This window comes from Cryptomeria japonica, chromosome 11 (genome assembly GCF_030272615.1).
Source record: "Cryptomeria japonica chromosome 11, Sugi_1.0, whole genome shotgun sequence".
Taxonomy (NCBI): Eukaryota; Viridiplantae; Streptophyta; class Pinopsida; order Cupressales; family Cupressaceae; genus Cryptomeria; species Cryptomeria japonica.
Genome location: NC_081415.1, coordinates 643,950,498 through 643,976,768, shown reverse-complemented (window position 1 = coordinate 643,976,768; position 26,271 = coordinate 643,950,498). Strand labels below are relative to the sequence as shown.

Genomic DNA, 26,271 nt, shown 5'->3' with positions numbered 1-26,271 from the left:
AAATACTTTTGCCCAATGGTATGAAAGTCCATTGAGCTTGTCTACTTTTGAGGTAGATGCTACTGTCAATCTAATTGATGGTGAGCTAAGGATTGTAGGTCCTAATATTGATACTTGTACTATTGAGTTATAGAGTTGCATTCAATTCCCAAAGATGATAATTATGCTCTTAGTCTCTTTGGTGTTGATAAGAGCAGTGATTTTTTGTACCTATGGTTTCCCATTGGGATATTGATGAGAAGCACACTGAGACTGCTAGATATGGAGCTCAGTACAAATTTTTTGAGGTCATGGATATTGCTTCTTCTTGATCATCATTTTGCACTTCAGTTGTAAGTTGAAAACCTAAAGGGATACGCACCCTCAAGAAGGGACAAAGGAGTTTTTGGCTACTCTAATGTAAATCAAAACAACATAAGAGGTATGTCCTCTACGTCCATAATAACTGATACAACTTAGAAATATTTTGGAAAAGATATAATCAACAATGAGGTATGGGTTCTTAGTTATCATCAACAAACAATATTATTTTTCCAAAATTATATCTTTTCTAAAATTATAGTGATTTATATATCTCCAAATTGTAACTGATACGATAATCACATGCTTAATTTGAAATTAGTATTAAAAATGAGTGATTAAGAAAAACCAACCAAATTACTTTCAAATCACTTAATTTCTAGTGTGTTTTTTTCGATTTCCTTTGCTTGTTGCTTTAAGGAGTAGGTGGGCTACCAATAAAATACAATTTGCAGAATACGTAAGCAAACCAAAACGAAAACATTAATGATGCGTATCACACGTTTGATATGTTTCCATCTTTTCACCCGTTGGTGAAACCTTGAAAGAATATTGAACCTAAAAAAGAGCTGTTTTAAGAAACAAAAAGAATTATTTCATGCTCTAGTATCACTTTTCCCCCTCGAAATGATAAATTTCATGGTCTGAATCGCTTTTTTGGGTTATTATTTCCTGGAAAGAAGTCTACCCACTTAAATCAATTGCTCAGATCTAAGCCATAATTCACATGAATAGTATGATTATTATTTGGATGGGTATTTTTTGAAAACCAGGTATGCTGTTATAGTACTAAATAAATGACTGTTTTAACAGTGATGTGTCTTAAAATCAATGAAAAAAACACAACAGAAGACAAACATTCTATGTAAATATCCTAAAGTTATTATCCCCTGGTTTAATTATCTGTCTGTTTTATATATGCAGTGACGGGACGGGGAGAAAGCCCCAGAGTCATTTTTATCATTGGTTGCGGTCAATAGAGAAGAAATTTGGAAATGCATTATTGATTTCCATCTGGGCGTCAATAAGGAGAGTGGACTGACAGATCCAATTTTGGAAAATTCCGTCATTCAAATTCTTTCAGCTTCATGCTTTCATGGCTGATTTGCGGTGAAAAACTTGCAGAGATCCTGAGTGAATAGTTACAGAGTTGTTGAAATTGGGTTGATCTGTTGATAATAAATGGGGATGATGTGGGGAGGGCGTCATCCAAAAGGAGGAATTGGAGGAGGAGGGGCTTCCCCCAAATGGCTGGTCCTTCTCTGCATTGGAAGTTTCTGCTTTGGAATGTTCATCACAAATAGGTGAGATCCAATAACGTATTAGCCTTAAGTGTCATAAAACAGAATAAAGTTGTTTTCTTTTGGCATGTAATAGGAAGCAATCAGTTTGACATAGGGCATATGTACAATTATTTTTAAAAACCAGAAAAATATGTTTTTATCCTTAAAAAAGATTTCATTTAGTTGAATGTACTTTCATCTTGCCCTAGTTGGCTAACGAAGTGTCCCACAGGCATTGACAATATCTGAGGCGATAATAATGCATGAGGGAATTCAGTTACCCTTTTTGGCCAATCAAACAGTTCCACAGGCAATTATCTTGCCTGAGACGTCTCTAGATGATGCATGATTGTGGGTGTATATGGTTCAGATGCTCTTTTTGCGTGATGATCGGATTAAATCAACATGGGGGTGACCCAGATCTTGACCTAATCAGTCGGGAGCAGGATATCTGACCCAAAAACTGCACTGCTACATGGGCGCCATTCTGTTACTACATTTATGGAGTAAAGTCTCCGACTTTTATATCGTACAGTCCTTGGGTCAGATGTCCCGTCTTTAGTTGGTTGCAATCCGTTCTCAATCGTCAGTGTCTCTACCAAAACAAATAATGGAAAGTGCAGAGATTGCCGCCATGATTCCTATACAATCCATTGTACGTTAATCCTTAGAAATACAGGAGAAGTCATCACAGAATACATGCAGAGATGAATGAATAAGAGAAAGATTAACATTGGAATATCGTTAGACTCTTTGTTTTCACATTGCAGAGCTCTGCCTTGTCCCTTTCATTGGCAGCAAGCATGCAATCCTCTCTTGGCTTTTGTTCTAATCATTGCAGCCGTAACTTGCTTTCCCTTGCTTCTTCCTTGCATTTTTCATTTCAACCCAGAAGAAAATATGAAGACAAAATGAAACCTCCAAAGAAAAATGTTTAACAAATAAAATTTTCTAGATACCTAGATCATCAAGTCTGGATGTAATGTAGCTAAAGGGACCATCAGATCTGGGTAAATCATTCTATTTCAGAATCAAAATCCCAGTGCTTCTCTGTAATACACATATTGATTGCATTAATGCAGTCATTCTATACTAGTTTTATGACTTGTGCTGATAGGCATCCCCACATTCTTGAGAACATGATGGTTTAGGGCAGTGTTTTGATAGTTAGTACATTAATAATAGAACACTGAAATGATAAAAAAAATAAAACCTGTAATCATCAACAGCTCAGAAATAATTTTTCTTAAGGGCCCAACAAGGGTCATATCCACGGGTTTGCAAACATGGTCAGTAGCAGGCTATTGGAACACATTGGATCTGGGTTTAACGCTATGCTAATTTTAAAGCACTTATCAAAGGAACATATGAACTGCTTTTGTTAACTGCCGGGGGAGGCTTTGAATTTCAATGACTTGAATATTGCAGTGTCTTTGTGTTTATTCACTCTCTGTTCTCAAGGTGTTTAGTTGACATCTTGCTCCATAAGCAACTCTTCTGTACCTATAATATGCCCTGGATTTCAAGAACCAACTTCTGTTGACTGGTCATATATGTTTATTCAGTTTGCAACTGCCTGGTAACCTCCGAAATGGAAAGTGTGATGTATGTAGGATTGGGCATAAAGATCTTGTGCATAAGCTACCTTCTTGATTTGTCTCAGAATATCTTATGAACTGTAACAGGCCAAAAAGATGATTCTCTGATATGCTTCTTTTGGGAGGAATACATGGTGCAGACTATCCCATGACTTTCGTTCCCAAGGCACTTATTCTGTGAAATGTTGCATTGGACTCTGATTAAGCTTTTGATGGCCTTCCTCAGATTTTCTTTGAGAAGTTATGGCACCCAGGAAATTTGTTCCTCCCATTTGTAATTTCATACATGATGGAAACATGCTGTAACTTTAAACATAGTTGCCAAGGGGTGAATTGTTTATAAGGATTGACAACAATCAACCAAATGACAGCCAAATTGTGGTAACTACAAATTTAGAATGCTATTTTGGGTAATCCTTTAGTGAAACCACAGGCTGTGAGGAATGATAGGAATAAATCAATTAATGAAAAGTGGACTCTCATCTATATGTACATCCACCAATTCCTTCTATTGTATCTTTTTATATTGCACATAATAGGTAAAGGGAAGAGCCTAATGACGATAAACTAGTTTTCTCTATAGCGGCCAGAAAACATTTCATATGTCTTCATTATTCAGTGGTACATATTGACTACTGTGATTGTGTGCAGCATCACCTCCTGAATTCTAGAATGTTTGGAAACCCTATTATACTTTTCATTCCTTGCCATCGGCCGTCTCTGGCACCATTTGCTGTCATCATTTCTTGAAATTATATCTTGAAAGTTTGAACTAATTGATAATAAAAGCCTGCTTCATATTGTAACTACAGATTGTGGCCTTGTCCGGAGAATATTTTTGCATTTGCCTTGATGGAGTCACTTGGCAGCTGACAATCAAAGATTTAAGAAAATATCAGGACTATTGAAGATTGACTTTAGCAGTTAAAATATTTTCTTGGGGGTAAACTGACACAGCCCCTTGATAATTGGGAAACTGAAACTGGACAAAAAACTGTATTAAAATCTGGAGCCTTTTTTGTTTTGCCCAAGCTCTTGTGGATGACAAAGAAGTTTTTATGTTTTAATACTGAAACTTGAAATTCTAGAAATATCCACACTACTTGGAAAAATAATGAAAGACATCCAAAATTGAAAAAGAAAGGTATCGTACTCCAATTTTTTTTTTCAGATGATGCATAAAATAAAGATACTTTTCTTAGAAGGCATGGATGCCAAATCAGGCCTTAAGTCACCAATGGGAGAATTGGCACTGCATTGGTAAAGAAAATTAGTTGCTTATAATTTTATAAACTACCTGTACAATGAATTGTCCAAAGCTCTTCACTCAATCCTTGTTATTGTGTTTAATTAGGTTCCTTTCACTCCAAGACTAGGCTGGATGATAATAGACTTCAACTGTAGAAAATATTGCCCAATCACATTCTACTTAATCCTCGCATTTTGTTTGTTTTAATATATTACTATTCTCTTTTGCTGGAGTCAGCAGGAAACTTGGATGAACCCAGTCTGGTCCAGGCTGGGTTCTGATCCTGATTTTGGCCCTGGACTGTTTTGTATAACAATTCTTTTGGTGTAGTTAAGCTTTGTAAAACTATTTCCCAGAAAACATGAAACAAAAATGGAGAAAAAGATAAATAAAATGATCATATTTCTGAAAAAGGAGCCCATCTGGATCAAACTGATCCAGAACAGCGAAGCAAGCCTGCACTGGATGCTCTGCCACTAAGATGTTGCTTTGGGGATTTGAACTTGGATCTCCATAGTGAGAATCCAATGGCTTAACCACTTGAGCACAACCTCTTTTACAAAAATAATTCAGCATTTTTTAGTTTTTGCACATTTTCCAATTAGATCTTGAGTAGTTGAATTCCATTTGCACTTTTTCTGTGCCTTGGGTATAGGTGTAATTCTACCAGGCCTTTGTGTTTACCGCTTGGGGTTCAATGCATAGGCAGCCATGTGCAAGGGAATGTTGAACTTCTCCCATCTCCAATGAATGATTGCAGCCTTCATTTGGTCTAGCTTAGAATCAATGCATTCACACATCTCTCCAAGGCTAGGTGCATTGGCATTCCCATATCTAATCACTTGGAAGAATGGAATAATGTGGAGACCATATTTTGCATCACCCCAAAAAACATCATTCTTCACCACATCCTTCACCCTCTTCCCTTGGTCTTTCTTGGACTCAAGCATCAATTCTTTTCTACTATCATAACCATTAGTTGCGATGCCTTTTGCAACTCTAGCATTATGCATATCTAGTATTGACAGGTTATAAGAATTTCTTCTTAGAGAAGGCATTGAAGAGTGCATGTGAAGTGTGGCGGTTGCAAATAAATATCTACACATCTCTAGCATCATTGACCATTGCTTTGATACAATCAATCTTTCCTATTTCCTTGAGTGCATTATTCATGGAATGCACACAAGGAGTCCACCAAATATGTCTATAAGCTGCCTCAGTTAACTTCTCTGCAACTTTGCACACATCGGTTGCATCTATCACTACTTGGACCACATTTTGTGGCCCAACCTCCTCAATAGCATCTTTGAGGACAGGAAATTGAAAATCGACATCCTTGCAATGCCCTGAACAACCAACTGCCTTAAGAAAATATGGGCCCTCTGAACATGTAACTGTGATATTAATGATTGGATGAGACTTAATGTCCATCCATCCATACATGAGTACATTTCATCCACTTGCCACCCAACATCCATTTTCCCCATTAACACATTTATCTTGGAATAGTTCTTATCAAAATTTTTGGTCCTCAATTCTGTCTCCCCGGGTGGTGCATATGATGGTCCTACCCTTGTTACCTTTGCAATCACCTCCAATCATATGATTGAATAGTTTTTATGGAAGTGTTTAATCTCTGTAATCATGTCCACGTTATACACCAATGGCAAGCTATCTTTGCAAATTAATGCCAACAACAAAAACAGAGATAATATCAGAATGTTGACATCAATATAAGTTTCGATTCATGCAATTTTGCAACCAATACAAGATGTTATAACTTATAACAAGAAATCAATAGGTCGCAAGATCAGCTACAAGAGCAGACACCCAGTGCCTCATAGGGAAGAAAGATATTGTCAATACGATTTTCCTCTTTTAAGCTATTCAATTCAGAAGACTGTTAAAGAGAAAAAGTCCTTGAAGAAGAATGTTTAGTCTTGTCACAAAAATGTGTTACAAAGAAGAAAAATGTTCACGTTCATTCTTCAAAAAGTGTTGAGACCCCTCACGTGCCATTGAACAATGTTTGGTCTAAAAGTGTGTTGTCAAAACCTATCATGGATACAATACTTGTTGTGAATCGCCACCTATTGTGTGTGTCTAGGAGACAATAAAACCAAACAAACATCCTATTGGTCTAGGGTATACAAGTGTTGTACAATTTTATATACCAGAATATTCCAAACATATCAAATTTGTATTTGGAGGTATTGAGAACAACAGTCAAGTTGAGTCTTCATTTGTTGGTCAACCATGTGAAATGAACAAGTTGTCATGTCATTTAGAATCGACTTGTACTAAAACTCATCAAGTTCAAACATTTTGTTATTATGGACGTAGAGGACATACCTCTCATGTTGTTTTGATTTACATTAGAGTAGCCGGAAAATCCTTTGTCCCTTCTTGGGCGCGCGTATCCGATATCCAAAATGGATGCGTATCTGATATGGCTCGGATATGTATCCAATACTGTACCCATGCGTGCCCAAAAAAACCTTGATTTTCCAACCATGCCGGATACTGTGTGATTTGATTTTTTAAAAAATTGACGCAGTTATTCCTAAATTTAATTTAAAAAAATGTCATTCATTCATTTAAAACAAAAATTGGTATAAACAAAACCTACACCAAATGAGAAAGACAAATGAAATGGTTTTCTATTTTAGTGACCCATTTATTGGGTTATCTTCCAATGCAACTCTACTATTTTTGCATATTGTAAATTGTTAAATCAACTTATAATTATTTATGTAGCAATTATGTGCCTATATTGCTTCTGAAGTAACAAAAATCTCCTCTAATAACTTAGAAATTGCGTTAAATATGTGTATGTGTTTTATATGAATGTCGTATCCAGCCGTATCCATATTAGGGGTCTTAAAAAATGGCTGTATCTGTATCTGATACTGTATCCGTATCCATGTCCATGCAAATTTGTTTACATCCTTGTCTATCATGTGGCCACCTCACACATTTGACAAAGCAATGTTATGTTAGGGATTTTCCTACAAAATTAGTGAGGCATATGCATTTTGGAGATCATTCCAGATGGCAATTTGAGACTTGCATTTCGTTGGAATCCTATAGGAGAGCCCAATCCACTATTTTGGTCTTTAGATAATGGCTCATTTATTCTTAATGTGGATGTTGTTGTCGATATAGTTGATAATAAACTCAACATTACAGATATTTTTGCCCAATGGTATGAAAGTCCATTGAGCTTGTCTACGTCTGAGGCAGATGCTACTGTCAATCTAATTGATGGTGAGCTAAGGATTGTAGGTCCTAATATTGATACTTGTACTATTGAGATATAGAGTTGCATTCAATTCCCAAAGAGGATAATTATGCTCTTACTCTCTTTGGTGTTGATAAGAGCAGTGATTTTTTGTATCTATGATTTGCCATTGGGATATTGATGATAAGCACACTGAGACTGCTAGATATGGAGCTCAGTACAATTTTTTTGAGGTCATGGATATTGCTTCTTCTTGGTCATCATTTTGCACTTCAGTTGTAAGTTGAAAACCTAAAGGGATGGCCTCCAAACTCTTCCCATTAAATTGAAAACACAAATGGGCAACTTAATGGAGACTGTGATGAAAACCTGAGAGGGTGTCATTGAGTTGTGCATCTCTATACAAGTTCATGTTCTCTTTCCAGGATGGCCTTCGTAGTAGCTCTCCACTCTCATCTTATAGGGGAGAAAATTAGAATTCAGATTTCAAGTTCTTTGAGCATTATAGTTGGACAAACATCAAGTTTTCAAGTTCTTCAAGCATGTTACTTGGAGACTTCTCAAATTATCCACTGAGGATTTGTCGTTGCAAAATATTGCTGTAGCATCTTATCAAGTAATTTTTAGCTCAAAACCTAAACATGTAAGATTGCACACTTCATGATTATGATTATGCATTGAGCAAGATTATCATATGCCTTCATTTCAGCCCAGTTTTTCTTGCCATAGGAGCAGTTTTTTATGTGTTTAAATTGTGGGTGACAAGTGGTTCACATTTTCATCTTGACAGAGAGTTAGGTCATTTAGTGCATGTTTCAACATACTTCTGGGTTGCTCATGGGCAAAAACAGCTTGGGTTATTTAGTCTTCAGGTCATACAGTGTAGTAGGCACACTTTTGGACTACTCATGGGCACCATTAGCGCAGGTCCTCCAGTTTTTACTCACAGAAGTGATAAAAGATAGAAGTTGAACAGTTTCTTTTGCAAATTTCATCACTCAAAAGAAAATGGTGGCAAAAACTTTCATAGCAAACAGGTGCAGTATTCTCTCAGAACAGGATATAGCATCGGGGAAAGCTGATTTGGCTTGAGAAAACAAATTCGAGTCTGAATACTAGGTCCATATCTTAATTTTGCAAGGCATTGGTACTTAGTACCAAGCAAAAGAGGAGCCAGAAACAAGTTACCCGATGCACAACAAAAGTAGTTGTTCAACCACTATTCCTATGGATTAAGGGGTGAATCTAACAATAATGTACATAATCGTAGGAGTAGTAGGACAATGTGTTATATTTTATATTTCTTAACTACACTAGAAGCTGAACAGTCATCTAATAGATGAACTGAAAAGTTATTTTCATATTGATAAATGTGTACATTTCAATTGAATGAATGAAGCTTTTGTTGAAAATGATTTGATTATCCAAGTCTCATTCATCTATCAATCTTTTCTTGCATTACATTCTCGGGCCTAACATGGAGATGTCTAGTGCTTACTCATTGTTGTCTTTGGTCAAAGGTATGCTGAATAGGGCTGTGAGAAGGTCTGAAATTATTCATGGTGTCCAAGTTGAAGCTATCTGTAATCTTGTTGGCTGCAAGGTGGTGATGATTTAGTAGGTAGTGGTTGCTAGTGATGGTTGGCGTGCTAGGCTGCAAAGTGAGGATGTGGGCTCCAGGGCTGGTGGCAGTGTTAGTAGATGGGGTGTCTGTCAGCTTTCTTAGAGGCTTTTGTGCTTTGGGTCTGCTGGTTTTTGGTTAGTAGGTACTGTTGTTGTTCAGCTTGTGGATGGTAGTCTTTCTCGTTTTGTTTTTGCTGTTGTCACCACCCGTGTGGGCTTGAGTTTAGCTTTTCTTTGTTAAGCTTATGTTGTAGTTCATTAAATATTTTGTTTTCTTGGTGGGGTCCCCATAGAATCTCCTCTACTCTTATCACAAAAAAGTAAAATTATATATATTTTAAAGAGTAATACATAAAATTTATATATTAATTAGTTTTCTAAATTATTTATTTTTTGTTTTTGATTAAGGTAAAAGCAGGTTTTGAAGGGGCCCCAAACCCCTTTACAAAAGATCCTTAAGATATAAAAGCATTAAGTGACAAGATGGAACAAACAGCTAAGAAGCCAGCAGAGAAACGATCAAAATCCAGCAAAAAACCCCACAGAACCAGCAACAACCAGCAAAAATAGACAAAATCGAGAAAATGAGCAACTAGATGTTTTTCAGGGCATTAGCCAAATTTCCGCTAATCCCATACAATTCTTTAATATTATCCCTAAGTTTAGGGATTTCCTTTGGAGAAGCCACAACAGCTTTCTTCATGCTCGCCCTCGTTCTCTTTGCAGCTCCACCAGGAGCACTTTCCGCAGTCCCAATCTCAATGGCATCTTCATCCATATCAAGGTCCACAACTGACTTAGGAATGCTGGATGCCTCAAGGACCTTAGAGATTTCCTCTAAGTTCTTTGTAACAGCAGTCAAGATATCCGGGATCATAACCAACAGGTTTTTCATTGCATTTTTTCTTTCCTCCAGCTTCTCAATCTGAGCTTCCATCTTCTTAGCTTTTTCCTCCAAATCCTTCATCCTTTGCTTCCGATCCCTTTCATCTTTCTTCCTCTCCTCTTCCTAGTGCTTCCCACTTTTTTCAAGGTTCTTGATACCTTCATAAGTCCACCTGTCAAAGCCCATTCTAGCATCAGGGAGATTTTTGAGATTATCCAGAATTGACCCTTCTCCAACAAACTCCTTATCCTTGCTCGGGTTCTCCTTGTCCTTCTCCTGCTCGAGCTCATTCTTCTCCTGTTCAAGATCCATATCTTTTTCAATTATTTATTTTTTGTTAATTTGTCTTATGTATTAAATTTATTGTTGATATATTTAATAATTTATATAAATTAATTATTTAAATTTACTAATTTTAACATATTTATTGTTAATATATATATATTGTACAGCTGATCCCAGCCATATTGAACATGGGAAAAAAGATTGATGAACTACTGAATCCGCACAGCAATGTTGCTTTTTGATTTACTGAGTTGATGCCATTTTCAAATAATGATACTATTATATAAACCATTTTGATTTATCTTCAACATTTTTGATTGGACAATGCAAAATGAATTATCAATGATCAGCTATATTCCCAATTCTGTATTTATTTTTGTACATTCTAATGCAAAATATAATTATATACAATGTACATAATATGCTGAACCCAGCCGTACAGACCCTGGGATTTGTTTTTGGTAGACTGCTGAACCCAAACCTGAACTAGCAAACATAGAATCCCCCCAATACTTGCAAAAAGGATGATAAGATAGTTCTAAGAATGGTCTTACAGACATAAGAGAGGGAAGATACCATCTTAGAGAAAAAATGACTATACTGGTTTTGAAAATTTAAGATGTGACATTCCCCTCTTAATAGAATAGGAAAAGGATATTTTGATACATTCCATTCCTCATTTTGTGGTCATTAGTAATTGAAACGGAATAGTCATGTTGGTTTAGAGGACCAGCAATCTCATTACAGTCACTTTCTAACTCATTCCTAGTCTATGACATGAAGACAAGTCTCATCTTGGGAGGAATAAGGTAAAACACTACCGTGGGAAAATGACAGGTGAGCAGTTTAAGGGAAGCCAGCCAGGGGATCTGGACATTCAGGAAGACTTCCTGACAGCTTGAAATTGCCTATTCTGGCAGGTTTGACTGCAGCCTTATCTGTCAGACCTGCTGGCAATGTGTTTGACCATGTTCCGTTGCCTCCACTTAGAAACTGCAAGTTGATCCAATACCAGAGAAGTGGGCATTACTTGAAGCCCTTGGGGATGTCTAGCTAAATGGAAGTTCTCCTGTAAGTTAGGCTTTACAATCCTCTTGTAACTTGTAGAAGGGTTTCCTTTCACGTCATACAATTGTAACTGTGCATTTTAGCCAAGTCTATGAGCCTTGTATGAGTTTTAGTGCAGTTGAATGTCTGGGCATAGTGACTTTGTTCTGTTATAGGTTTTTGGATTTAAAGTCATGTTGTAAAATGCCCATGGAGGCCTCAAGGTGGCAATAAACTTTGAAATCAGCATTTGGAGATAGTAACCAGAGGGAATTTTGATCCCACTTTTCTGGGTTTTCACCCACATTGAGTTTCTTCAGGTCAAATCCTTGTGTTATACTTCATTTGACGCCACTCTTTTACTGTTCCTGATTTTCTTGAGTTGCTGTTTTGTTAGGACAACTTCATTTAAAGGCTTTTAGGACTGGCATATGCAAGTTTTTCTTCTAGTACAAGAAGTTTTTCAGTCCTTATAAGTGGAGCTCTAAAGTTTTGTGTTGATTGTTCAAGGAGTGGAATGCCCACCTTGATTATGGATCAATTAGGAAATATCTCATTTTCAGGTTTGAAAAACACAGTTTACATCTGTCATACTTAATTCAAAGTTTGATTTCTAATATATTTTCTGTTTCAAGGGATATTGTAGTAAGTTAGATTCTGTTTTGATGGGGCACAGTTATCTTAGACTCTCTTTGGATAGTGCACACTTATCTTCACCAACTTGGCAAATTGTAAGATAGAACAGACAGATAACATTGGGAAAGTGTATACTAGATTAACTTGAGCCAGGAATATTTGGTAAATAATAGAAAACATGAAAAGTTAGATCTCATATTCTCTAGAGTCTATATCATTCTTATACACATGCTGGACTGTCACTGAACTTTGTACATACACGTGCAAAACACCTTTTTGATGTGTACATCTGTTCTTTGAATGGCTAATGTACTGTCATGATGTGATTGTGTATAGTGATTTTTGCAAAACTGGAGGGGAATGTTGAATCTCTTAGTCAGTGACGCTTAATATGCGTCTCTTGCTAATTGCACACCCTGATTTGGTGCTAAATAAGTAGGCCTAAGCATCTGTATAGTGAGAAATATTAGGAATTTGAAATTCTGATTCAAGTAATGAAAAAAATGGGAAAATTACTTATTCATTAGAAGTTGAAAAACACGAAAAACATTTATGTTTTGCCCCTGTGGGGTGTGTGTGCATTCAGTGCATAACAGTACAGAGATATAGGAAATGTAACAGTACACAAAGATGCAAGTGAGAAGAACTCATATGTCTGTATTCATTGATTCCAAAATGCAAGTACATTCAAAACATAGTTTTCTTTAAGCAATATCCACACCCTGAAATAGAGACCCAAGTACATATATATAGGTGTCAGTACAGGTTGCCCGGTGCCAACTGCCGGCAACCATCAGGTAACCACCGACCCCTAACACACTTAACATTCTAATTACAACATGACGTAATTACCCGACAGCAATTTATTCATTAGTATATCTCTTAGCTCTTACATTGCAATTTTATGGATTTTCAAGGAGTAGAAACTAGAAACTGTAATGGTTACATGAGCCTTCAACAGAGTATGAATGTTCAGGAGATTTGAATATTCTAATGGGTAGATATTTTTCTAATCCATGGCTGAATCTTGGCCAGTCCAATTTATTTTAGCATTTGAATCAGAAGATGATTTGCAGCCTGTATGACATCAAATGCTACCCTAGTTAGAATTCCTCAGGAAAGCTCATTCTAAATACTACGTGTTTTTGAAATTCCTTTATCTCACAGGAAAATATGTTTTCTGCTTTTTCCCATCTCATAAATGCCAGATTTTGTGTTTTCTATCTTCTGTTTTCTTAAATGTGTGATATGTCGGACCCTCATGGCTGTTAACATAGGAAAAAAATATATAAAATTTTAATTTTTGGTAATTTAGGTCATCATTTGTTCCTCATACTGGTGACAAATAACTGAGTATGGTCCAAAATATTAGTAGCAAAAAGCTCACACAGTTGCTTCCCAAAAGCCATTGAATTTCAATGGACTGTGGAAACCTCATGTCTGCTATTCTAGTAATTATTTTTTCTGTTATATATATGTACATATTCTATATTTATGTTTGCACATATATGCAATTGCATATGTATTAATATAAATAACAATTCCAGGCTCATGAAATTTAATATATTAATTAACAGTGTGATGTTTCTCACAATTTTCAAGGCGTTGCTTGCATTGTTGCCCATAATTTTTGAGGTGGTATTTCTGAAGCATGGGCCCATTTAGAAGTTGTTGTAGTGTAATATGATTTCAAACTAAATCCCAGTAACAGATGTCAATTCTCTTAAATGGAACCTGTCATGCTTCTCATGAATTCTAACTAAATATTAGATGATCAATTATTCATCACGGTTCATTTGAAAATGGAGTAATTCCATTTTTTATTCATAGGATAATATTTTTCAAGACTGTAAAGCCAGTTTTGTATATTTTCCTGAAAAATTGAGGATTTTATTTGATATGATAAAATTGAAGAAAGCCAGACTATTTTTACAAATGTAGAATTTTTAAAAAGTGAGGCATGCAATCAGATAGCCTAATGCATAGTGTCTAGTTTTTTGTTTTCTTCAACATATTTGCTGGTCATACATGACAATATAAAAACAGGAACTGTACCCTCTGCCTTGCTAGAAAGTGTTCATCAATTTCTGATTTATTTTGGTAAAACTTGATGATTTTTCATTTGAAGTTGTATGCAAATAAAGGTAATAGTTTTAGTTTAAACTTTATATGAATAAGTGTATTCATTTATTTTTAGTTAGAAAATAAAGAACTTTTACTTCACATGATGAACTTCACAGGAAACAATCTGTAGTTACTTTGAATGTCCTGTGATGTTATTTTAATATACCTTTTCTGAATGCATCTACTTTGACCAGTCAATAAATTTGTAGGAGTTTCCTCTAATTTCTTTAGATTCATGATCTATAAACATGGTTGATAATCAACATAAAAAATAAGGAATTCTAATTTAGAAACTAGTTGATAATTTTGGGTGTTGGAATTATAGGATGTGGATTTTCCCTGATTCAAGAAAAGAAACAGAGGCCTATGCTGGAAAAGAACACCAACTACAGCATCTTGAACTTTTAAATGATTGTGAGCAAAAAAGTGTAAGTAATCATTTCTCAATGAATTGTACTATCTAAGACTAGAGTAAACATTTAAATTGCAAAATATTCTCTTTCAATTGAAAGAGCTTTCTATTTCAGAAGGAAACTAATGTTCGGGCAAAGGATATACTTAGTCAAGTATCAAAAACTCATGATGCAATCAAGTAAGTACTGTTTGTGTAGCAGAAGTTCTAGACAGCTTAGCCTTTCATTCTTTCTATAGCTTTGCATGGGCATCAGTATATTGCCAATGGCCATGGACTAATGTGGTGGGTTATGCAGGACCCTTGATAAAACAATCTCAACATTAGAAATGGAGCTGGCAGCTGCTAGAGCTGCACAAGCAAATAGCCTCAATGGCTCTCCAGTGTTTATCAAGCCAGTTGGTGAGAAATCAGAGGAAAGGCAAAAAGCTTTTATTGTTATTGGAATTAATACTGCGTTCAGTAGCCGCAAGCGACGGGACTCAGTTCGTGAAACATGGATGCCTCAAGGTGCAATAGCTGAGCTCTGGACTTAAAACGTATAATAAAAACTCTGAATTCTGAATTGATGTTTTGGTTTCTCTGGTTGGTTTTGTAGGGGAAAAGCTTCGCCAGATTGAACAAGAAAAAGGCATTGTAATTAGATTTGTGATTGGGCACAGGTGTCTTATCCTTAACATCTTAAGTATCTCAAACATTGTTAACGTGTGTGGAAGTTTGGAGTTTGGACTATACTATAATCTTTATATTAATGTGAGGGCAAGAAAATAATAACATTTGTTTTATCCAATCTATTCTATTTGTGAGACTTTTCTAGTCTCATGCCAGTAGTTCTCCAGGCACTTTTATTCTGGTTGGATCAGTAATGAAATTTCTTCTTTTCAAGTTAATAATTGGGTAACAAGAATGGCTGTCAATATGTTACTAAGATGACTTGTTTGTGCTTTTCTATTGTGCAGTGCAACACCGGGGGGAATTTTAGACCGTGCCATTGATGCAGAGGATGCTCAACATCGAGACTTTATGAGGCTGGTGCGTCTCCATATTGGAAAAATGACAGATATTTTAATCTTATCTTGGTAGTATTTTTACTGATGTTAGAATTTTGGATATATTGGCTCTTTGCTTTTATACTCATGACTTCGCTATTGGTTTTGCTTCTGTATTTGGTTGTGCAGAACCATGTTGAAGGTTATCATGAGCTATCTGCCAAGACACAGATATATTTTGCAACAGCAGTATCAAAATGGGATGCTGATTTCTATATTAAAGTTGATGATGATGTACATGTTAATTTGGGTCAGTTTCACCTCTCTGATGGTGTTTAATTTGCAAGTTTGTGCATAGCCCTCTTAATTTAACTGGTGCAAATAAATGAAATAATGCTAGTATTCTTGAGTGATGACAGATATTTTGTATGCATCAGGTATTCTTGGGACAACTCTAGCACGGCACCGCTCCAAACCACGTGTTTATATTGGCTGTATGAAGTCAGGACCTGTTCTTGCACAGAAGTAAGCATTACGTTTCATGCTTGAACTGTAAATAATAGTGTTTTTCTTTGCAGTGGCAGCTGCTATAAGGTTGATCACGTAGTATTTATTGGGGTAGATGACCTAGTTTTCTGACATTTTTTCTCATGTCTGATGTCTATTGTTGGTTGGTTTAGAGGTGCAAAATACCGTGAACCTGAATACTGGAAATTTGGTGAGGAGGGAAATAAGTATTTCAGACATGCAACTGGACAATTATATGTAATCTCCAAAGATTTGGCAACCTATATATCCATCAACCTGTGAGTTAAAGCACATTATATACTTTTGATGTTTTTGTCAGTTACTGGACAGTGTGTATACGATTTAAATTTATAATAAATGCACACTGAAAGCATCCATGATAAAACCAAGTTGATTATTTGAAACTATGTTTCACAGTCCAATTCTGCACAAATATGCCAATGAAGATGTCTCTTTGGGATCATGGTTTATTGGTCTAGATGTTGAGCATATTGATGATCGAAGCCTTTGCTGTGGCACTCCTCCAGGTAATTTCTATGGCTAACTCTTTGTGTTGATTGCATTATTCTGTCATGCACTTGCATTTTGAACTTTTTGTATTTCTTTAGTTGATAGTATAAAATACAGCTCAATGGTCAGTCCTTATCAGTTTCTCCTCCATATCTATTAGACTAAAACATGCTAATTCATATCCATGTGTCCACTATCCTTCACAATCATAATGAAGGGTCATCTTTTTCTTAAGTCATGAAGAATTAATGTGAGACATTAATAAATGCGACTTATGTTGGATCTTATGAGTTCATCAAGCTGGACTTTACCTTTTTCCAATCCAAGTTTGACTGCTGAGCATTTTTTTTACTGCATGTGAAGGGTTTACAACTTCAATCTTGTACTAAATTTGTGCAAAGCCTATTCATATTGATCCTGCCACATGCCTTTCGAAAATTAAAATAAACCCAGCTTTCAATTTTAGATGATTTTTTTTTTTTTTCATATGATGCTTCCTGAAAATTTGTACCTTGTTTTTAGTGTCATAAACCTCATGCTTTGTTTTTGCTGAAAGACCTTTATTGAAGGCTTAATGCCTTGTTGGCTGCAAGTTATCACTATCACAATAGCTAGGCAAAGCATCAGCTTGATCAGGTTTTTATTGTTGTTACTTGTGGCATCCTTTGTGTACCTTCCCCTAATGCAAAAGATATTAAAGTAACAATACTAAATATATCCTTAATTAAACACATTTGCTATTTTGTCTTTATAGTTTTCATATTTTTCTTGTATATTAGCTCCTTTGACAATGTTAATGAAGCTTGCCTTCAAAGCAAGCCACTCTTTGATAGGCTTTACTTCTGAGTTTATCCTATTCTGAATTGGTTATTAATCCAACGCAACTTGATGACATCTAATTTTAGGATATTGAATACCCATACATTTAAGGATTAAAATGCTAATATGTTGCTTTGTGTTAGCATTTTAATTTGTCTTTTGCAAGACAATAAAAACTGAAATTGTGTGTAAGGTAAAACCTCTCTTCAAATTTGGAGGGGAAGATATTTGAAACCTAAATTAACCTTAACCTAAATTAAATTGACCGTAGACTTAAAAGCCAGATACTTTCCAGCTAGCTAAAATATAGACCGGCTATTCTATGGAAATAAGATTAAAAGGAATAACAACGCAAAGGTTACACATGATTCTATGATTAAATATACTTAGGTTGCATGCAAAGTCACAACCTAATTAGATAGATATCCTCAATTAATGAAATTACTAACACATGCTCAACAACAAATTTAGCATGAATGATGGTTTTTGCAGCATAAGTGTATGTTTACTGCCTAATTCTATCAGTTACAGAAATAAACAGAAATACAAGTACAGAACAAAAAAGCATTTACAACTGTATACAAAAGATATGTCATTCCCATTTTTATTATTCAATAATATGCAGTGATTACAATTTTTATATGCTAGTCTACCAGTCGGTCATGAGTCCTCGACTCTGAACAAAGGATACGATTTATAGTAGGCTGACGTTGGTCAAGATGACCAACCGTTGGTAACTACTAATCGACAACCATCGGGAACTACCAATACAATGCGTAACAATCTGATTAACAAAACATAAGGAAATAAACACTTGGCCGATACAATTGTGTTTACTTTAATTACTTGGCCGTCTACAGTGTAGCACTCACTATCATCTAGCTATGAATTCTCCATGCATAGTTTTGACATGATGTGTGACTAGATCTGAAACATTCTCAAGAAGATATTGTTCTTCCTTCAAATGCAGAGAATAATTCATCTGATACCTCTTCATCCATGATACAGTCGTTGACCTCTTGTTCAGTGGAAATAGTTAATTATCATTTTGCTTAGTACATGCATTGAAACCTTGCCTTCCTCATAAAATAGATGATATACTTGTGCAGTTGGAAGGTTGTTCTTCTTCATCTTGGAAATTGAGCATTGCCTACAAAGTACACAAAAAATCTAACTCATAATCATCATTTGTTAATGGAGGGACAAAGATGGGTTCTTTGAAACAAGACAGATGGGTTCTTTGAAACAAGACACCCATGGTAAATATTTCCATGGATTTTCTTAAAGATCTCACTTCATTTCAACCACTTGTTCTTTCTTAGCTCTTTGACTACATGAACATGTATAGTCATCGAATGTATTTTCTATTTAGCACAAAAGTGTCCATATTGAAAATGTCTCGTCATAGAGTTGCTATTGAGCTCATCTTGAAGATGTTGAAGGTTACATGAAAACCTTTGATGATTTTATTGAGGAGACATGAGCTGTGTCATGGGAATCATCTCTGAACAATTTATAGTGCCTTAATCTCTTGTCTTGTAGAAAGAACAAAAAATATTTAAGTTGTCCTGAAGTGATGCCTCCACAACAAGCCTTGTAGGTGGAGGTAATTTGAATGTCATTTCTGTTATTTCCTTGAGGATGCCCTTGGTATTGTTGAATGGGGACATTTTGTTGAAGTGGTCTCTTCATGTTTGTCATACAACTCGCAAATTTTATCAAGAAAGGATCATAAAAACTTGGAATTATGGGTCTGGAGTCTTCTTGAGTTTGTCAGTAGTAGTCATGTCATCCTTGTTATTAATTGCTCTCCTAAGCTTCTCCTACCTCATTAATCTCTTTGGATTTGGTCTTAAAGGCAATCTTTGATGGAAGTGCATTTATAAAACAACTTAGGAATTTCTAGAGATAGCTTTGGTCAACAACATAATTGAATTGTTATGGGCTTGTTGCTATGTTTATTTTTATTTGACATTTGAACAAAACAATGATCATGCTCAACAAGCTCAAAATGCAAGAAAAACTTCTCATACATGATCTCCCAACTGGTGATTGAACCTGCAGCAAGATGATCAATGTCTTCTCAGTATACACTTCAAAGATCTCCAATCAATCAGTACCTCCCTTTTGATTGTAATGGTTTAAGATTCTATGGAGTTTTAATATCCTTTCATGACAATCAAGTCCAATGCTATCTGGTTTTCCATGTCAACAGACAAGACAAAACATAATTAAGCTTTAAAGTCTAGAATGCATAACCCATGGATTAAAAACCCTATGATTACTTGTGGATCTTTCCAGTTGGGCGAACACTCTCAAGTCTAACTTGTGAGTCTTTGCAGAGGAGAATTTGCCAGATTTAAGATGATAACTCGTTAGGTTTCATGCGATTCCGAGGTAAAAAATCATGACGCAAGATTGAAATGTGCCATTTTCGGCTAAAACACATTGGTGCAGGTTAAAATGCGAGTTAAAATGTGTTGGGGCAGGTTAAAATGCGTTCACAAGGATTTTTTCTATAAAAGTTTAAAACCCTGTATTTGCCCCTTAAATAAACCCTGGTTTTTTGGCAAGTCTTTGCTGCCTTTTTTACCAGTTTTTCTATAGTAAAAAATTTTGGGCTTGCCAAATACTCTCCAAGTCCGAGTCTGCAAGAGCAAACTATGGCATACCCTAATTAATTCATCATTCAATACATGCCAAGAAAAATAGCTGCTTGCTTCATTAGTAATGCACATGTATAAGATTTCATGGCCTTTCACCAATACATTGTCTGTCCATGCATGAAAGGGATGACATCATTCTCAATCTCATCATCAAAGCTTCCAATAGTGAAATGACCTGGGTTAGAGTGGGCCAGCCGTCTCTTATTTGCTAGTATGTTTTTTGATAAATAAAGAAAGTTCTAAATATATGGTAAATCGAAATTAGGAATAAATGGAATTATTCCATAATTTACCTTTGTGGACTTGCATGGTAGTATTAATTAATTTTTCTATAATGGCTTTATGGGCCGACTCCCTGTATGGCGGTTGCCTTGTGTAGATTAGGGCAGACTATTCCATAAGCTAATCTTGGAAATAAATGTCTAAATAGGGGGTCACTATGGTAAGGAAAGCAGCATGATTTGGAGTTAAATTGCCTGTTGCCACAACAGTTCACTGGGTCGACAACCTCAGGGAATGAATCTTAGGTGGGACGATACCCTCACCTACATATTTGCATTGTTCATTACCTTCCACCATTGGTGCTAGGAGTGATAGTGAGTTCCAGGTTTGCATAGAGAGTTTCAGAATAGACGTCAGCTATGAGAAGGGAATCACCCAGTGCGCAGTAGCAAACATAGACTTGCTGCATGTCTCAGATTGCAGCAAGTCTAGAGACATCAAAATCTTTGCAGGAACGATATCGGGCTCTATTTGCTACGCAGACAGATCCAATCAGAATGCAGAAGAGGGAGACGTGAGATCAACATAAGCTCAACAAAGGAACCATACAGGTGACCTACTTCCTATGTAATAAGTTCCAGTTATTCATTTGTAAGAAAGAGCCTGTAAAAGCATGGTATCGTGAAATGAGAGAAATCTGATTATATTCTAAGGTCGAATAATCTGAAGCTATTGTTTACTGATTTGATTTAATAATCTGAGATTTAGTTTGTTGTTATGATGTGCCAATATTTCTTCTAAGTGTATCACAGTCTGTAAATCAGTTTATATTTTAGTTTTGCAAGTATTTCAGTTTGTTGCATTTCAAATAGTCATGCCACATCCTTGAAGTGAGCTTCACAACTAGACTTGGAATATCCTTTGATGAGAATCAGATCCAATACCATCTAGCCCTTGGATTCAACACATAAGACTAAACATAATTTAACTTTAAATCAAAATCCCATGGAGCATAACTTAGTCAATTGGTCAGTCAAATGCATGAGAGTAGCTGCTTTTCCCATCCATACTGCAGGTGGTCAAGGCTTCGTGGCTTCTTCCTTTATGCCAATGTGCTTCTTGACCATCCATGAAAAGGAAGAGATTACAATTGATCCCATCAACAAAGACTTCAATGTTCATGTTTATATCCTTGAAGTGAGTTTCACTTCTGGGGATGTCTAAATTACATGGCTGTTATTATGATTTAATATAAGCAAATATAAGTTTGTGATAATGATTATCACACAAAAACACATACTTATAAAAAGGTAGCATATTTGTGAATATCTTGGATGAGAACAATCTCATTATCGCCCAGCTAAGTAAGAATTCTTTTTACACTTTGTGGAAACAAAATATTATCACTTTGAATATTCTATGATGAGATGTAGTCTGCATAGTGTATTATTTGCCATTCTATTTTGTTCTCAACACTTTTAGTGTTTATAAACTTATACAAAATTCACCTTCATACTTGGGATTTGTTATTGAATGAATATGAAAACCTGAGTTTGCCTAAGTTACTTGTTTGGGTTCAAGTTCGTGGGTTCAATTGATGGAATCAGACTAAAAGAAAATTTGGTGTTTGGGTTTGGTTTGTATTTGTCCATATAAAAATCATATATATAAATGTGAGTGTGTTAACAAGTAAACTGGCCACTGCAGTTCTTGTGATTTTTATTCTGGCTCACCCAATGGGCAGTGGCATGTACCTGTAGGAGAAATCACCATGCGACAGGTGATTTTCCTCTGCATTTGAGCGGTGCAACCTCATATGATAGGCATTTTAAGTACAAAAGTACAAAAATAATACAAAGAGGGAAAAAGATGGAAATGAAGAAATAGATAAACCCTGGATGGAATAAATAAGGAGAACCATCAACATAACTCAGAATATCAGGAAAATGAAAAAATAAAGTATGCAGAATTAAATAGGAAGGCAGAGTTTAATTGATACATACATGTAATGTCCCCTAGCTGGACCATTCTATATTTTGCCCTAATTTCATAAAAACAATTGAAATAAAGCATATAATACAGTTAGGGGTACACTTCTTTACATGAGAGATGAATTAATTCTGATCATGCAACCTGCAATCATTTGAGTAATATTGTAGTCACACTTTATGATATGAATCTATGATTAGAGCAAGGAATTTTACATTCAGCTAGTCAACTTTATGTGTAAAACTCAGACATAGAAGAATCGGCAAAGGGAGGCATGGTAGCCCTAGGACAGCTGTTCTCCCTCCATGCAGTCCCCCTCCAATCTTCTATGGCTGAGGATGTCTAAATGTTTAACCATAGCTCCTCAACGCAGGTGTTGGGAAAGGTCTTGCACTAGGGTGCCCTTAGCGGTTCTCTCTCTCACAGTGCAGTAGTTGTGCCCTCTTAGCTTTTCTCTCCACTTTTCACTGCAACAGGGTGCCCTTAGCAGTCCTCCCTTAAATGCAGACCTCTTCCCCAACTCCTTTGTGACAGACTGGTAGATTATATTTATGTTTTGGACATACAACAGAAATACATCATGAATTTATATATAAAACTAACATAACTATGGATTAGCATAATGTATAGAAATATTAATATGTTAGACTCAGATCTCGTTATTTATTATAGCCTTAAGTATCCCGAATTTATCCCTTTTCCTAAGGGTTCGAACTGCTGGCAGATTATTATCTTCTTCTCCTGATCGATGATGATAAGTTGTGTGTTATTCTCTCCAACAACAAAATGCCTTTGGATATCAGTACTTCAAATATCAGAATTGATAGACCAGTTAGGTGGTGTGTCTCTTAGCATACCATTACTACGTAGATTCCCCAATCTGCTCTCCATTGGCATCATAGCTCTCCTCATTCTCATCAGCATCACTTAGCCTCATTTTGACGACGTGGATCTACTACTCACTAGCCACCCCCAAACCAAAGGGGAAGATTCACATCACAAGCTTCTTTTCTAATACAAGAGCTACACTAGCTGTGGATGTTAGGGGAGTTTTTAGAGGAAGTGCTTTTATCCCTCCTAGTATATCCTGGTGTGGCCTTCTGACATTGATTGCTATCCAGTGAGTGCCCGATAATGGCTCAGACTCATTCATTTCTATCTGTGTTACTATTTGTTAGTGGCATGGTGCTTTATTTTGTCATATGTACTTTTCTTGTTTTAGTTCTAGGGTTTGCTTGCTAGAACCTTTAAATCAAATGAATGACATATGTACTTTATTGTTTTAATTCTAGGAATCTCTTCCCATAGAACCTACTTTTGGTCATCTGATATAAATATTGTTTATTTCTTTCTTTCCTTCCTACCTCACTTCCCCATTGCATTGCAAGCACTATGTATTGAACTAATCTCGCAATCCTCTTATCATTTGTTTCTCATCATACTAATGGATCAGAGTGTGATCTGAAACATTAATGCAAAAATTGGACATATTTAATTTATTTTTAATCCCAAAAGCTTTACAACTAAAATAGTGGAATGTGAAAATCTGATGTTTATTATAGCAAGAGTTGTTAAGATGCATACTTTTCAACTTAAGATATATCCCATAAATACCATTGCTGAATGTCTATTATTACCTGTTGTAGGTCAACCCCTGAGCCATAATGTAATTTGCATCATCTTGTGTTGCTGGGTCTATATTAAATTTTTTACGAAACTCTTCAGTTAGTATTGTGCTTAGGAGAGTCATGTAAAATATTCCATTGTTCAACGGCTGTTGGGGATGGGGAGATGGGGGGACGGGCTTTGGGGACGGGGGGACAAAGGGAAAAAGTTTCGAGGATGAGTTTTGGGGATGGGACTTGGGCCTAGAGGGCGGAAACACATTTCCGTGGAACACTGAAATATTCTGAACAAGCATGCTCATTAATGAGAATGCTTCGTCAGAGTGTAAACACAGTAAGACACAATATTTAATATGGGAGCAAAATATGTTTACATTGACAGATGGACAAGTTTTTGACACCTCGTTTTGATTATAAATTTTTGTATTCTATCAAAAGGATGCTAAAAGTCCTGCAATTTGATCATCTATGATTTCTGGTTTCCACCCATTATCATCAATCTAATAGGTATTTTTATTGCACCAAATATTCAGTTGTGCCAACAAGAAACTGTCTATATAAAACTTTTTTATTGTTTCTTGAAAGAAAGATTTATTTTTAGATTATGGCATCCTTAATTTTCCATTAAAACTATGTCTGCTACAATAGCATATAGTTGTGCAGCTTCTACAGTGACCTAGAACTGCTTTCCTGAAAAGAATGTCCGGCAATCTTCCTATTGATCAACTACTTTATGGTAGTTTGCTTGAACAGGATTTGGTAAAGCATTCAGAAACTAAAACCCAAATGGCAACTTTTACGAGGCCCTTTCAACAAAATTTTAATGTTTCGTCTCCTGTGCCTATAAAATCCCTTTCCAAGCTGCATTAACATTTTCTGATATAATATCTGGGTCAGTTATTTATAACTTTATAATAACTATAGGGAAATATCTGGCTCAAAATGAATAGCACATTTAAAATAATTTTATGTGATTTATCAAAAAGGGGACACGGTACTTGGCTTCCCACTGATAGACCAGGTATAAGGAGTTCTAATAATTCTTCCATTGTTTTGGCACCCGAGGGTAGTTTTTCATTGAAGTTTTTGATTGCATTTTCCCAATATCTATGTAACAGTATATTTTTCTCTTTACATTTCAGACTTGAAATTCCATGTATATGATATTTAGTAAATATTAATATAGCTTTCTACAATAAAAATCATAATTTACCCACTATGGTAGACTATATGGTGAGAAATGAGCATTTTCTACTTGTTCATTTGGAATTTTAACTATTAATATGATATGTTTGTTGAGAAAAAATTTCTTTGATTTAGTTGTTTAGTTGAATTTTGAAGTTACTCATGAAATTTTTATGACATCTTTGCAATGTTCCAGATTGTGAATGGAAGGCTCAAGCTGGAAATGCTTGTGTGGCATCCTTTGATTGGAGTTGTAGTGGCATCTGTAAATCGGTTGAAAGGATGAAAGATGTGCATCAACGTTGTGGTGAAGGGGATGGAGCAGTCTGGAGTGCAGTTTTCTAAAATATTCCAGATGTTTCTATCAGCTTTACTGTAATTTATTTGGTATCACAAGCTCAATTCATAAATGATTTTGTCAAAATAGAAGTTAGATTTGGTATCATTAGAGGGATGTATTTATCCAAATCTCTGATTATTTGTAATTCTTTGAAGCATTTTTCCCATAGTTTCACAAACTTTGAGAAGACCTTGCCTCCTTGTCTCATTGCCTTGTTCTCGCCAGATACAGCTCAACTATGTACACTAATTTTGATGTTATTTTGTCAAGCAGTTTCAAGCCCCACTTACTACACAGAAATGCATCTTTGGTGCATTTTCAGAGGGAAATGAATGAATTTTATAGTTTTGCCTTGTTTGAGCATGCTTGGCAGAGGAGCTGTATGAGGTGCTGAGCTCTAGTCACAACTTGGTGTAAAGTCAAAAGAGTACAGATATAAGAACTCGGAGGATGTATTGGCTTCTGAATGCTTTTAAAATGAGGTCAAATGAATGACATTATACATTGAGTTTCCATTGGCTTAAACTTTTCTGATTATTTAATCAATCATGCTTTTTTCTTTTTATTTATGATCATTATCGGTCCTTTCAACTATATTAGCTCTTGGAAATTTATGTCTTAAGGTACAGGCTTTTTTAAAACATTGGGTTTTTACTGCTGTTTCTAAGATTGAAAAATAATAAGAAAATAAATTGGAATCATATAATATTACCG

At 35.7% G+C, this 26,271-nt stretch overlaps 1 protein-coding gene across 4 annotated transcripts; it reads left to right on the top strand.

Moving 5' to 3' along the window:
* Positions 1–818: 818 nt before the first annotated feature.
* On the top strand, positions 819–26,070 carry LOC131039943 (beta-1,6-galactosyltransferase GALT31A). 4 transcript variants are annotated; one of them, XM_057972793.2, is made up of 13 exons: positions 822–1,073; positions 1,225–1,604; positions 14,598–14,700; positions 14,785–14,864; positions 14,983–15,194; positions 15,283–15,346; positions 15,644–15,716; positions 15,863–15,983; positions 16,111–16,198; positions 16,354–16,479; positions 16,619–16,728; positions 25,414–25,604; positions 25,831–26,070. In XM_057972793.2, the coding sequence occupies exons 2-12, from the start codon at positions 1,483–1,485 to the stop codon at positions 25,560–25,562; spliced, it is 1,248 nt and encodes a 415-aa protein (XP_057828776.2). In that variant the 5' UTR covers positions 822–1,073; positions 1,225–1,482; the 3' UTR covers positions 25,563–25,604; positions 25,831–26,070. The 4 variants fall into 4 exon arrangements, with proteins under 4 accessions (XP_057828778.2, XP_057828776.2, XP_057828775.2 ...); XM_057972795.2 differs by lacking the exons at positions 25,414–25,604; positions 25,831–26,070 and adding an exon at positions 20,627–21,020 and having other exon boundaries at positions 819–1,073; XM_057972792.2 differs by having other exon boundaries at positions 25,414–26,070.
* The last annotated feature ends 201 nt before the right edge of the window (positions 26,071–26,271 follow it).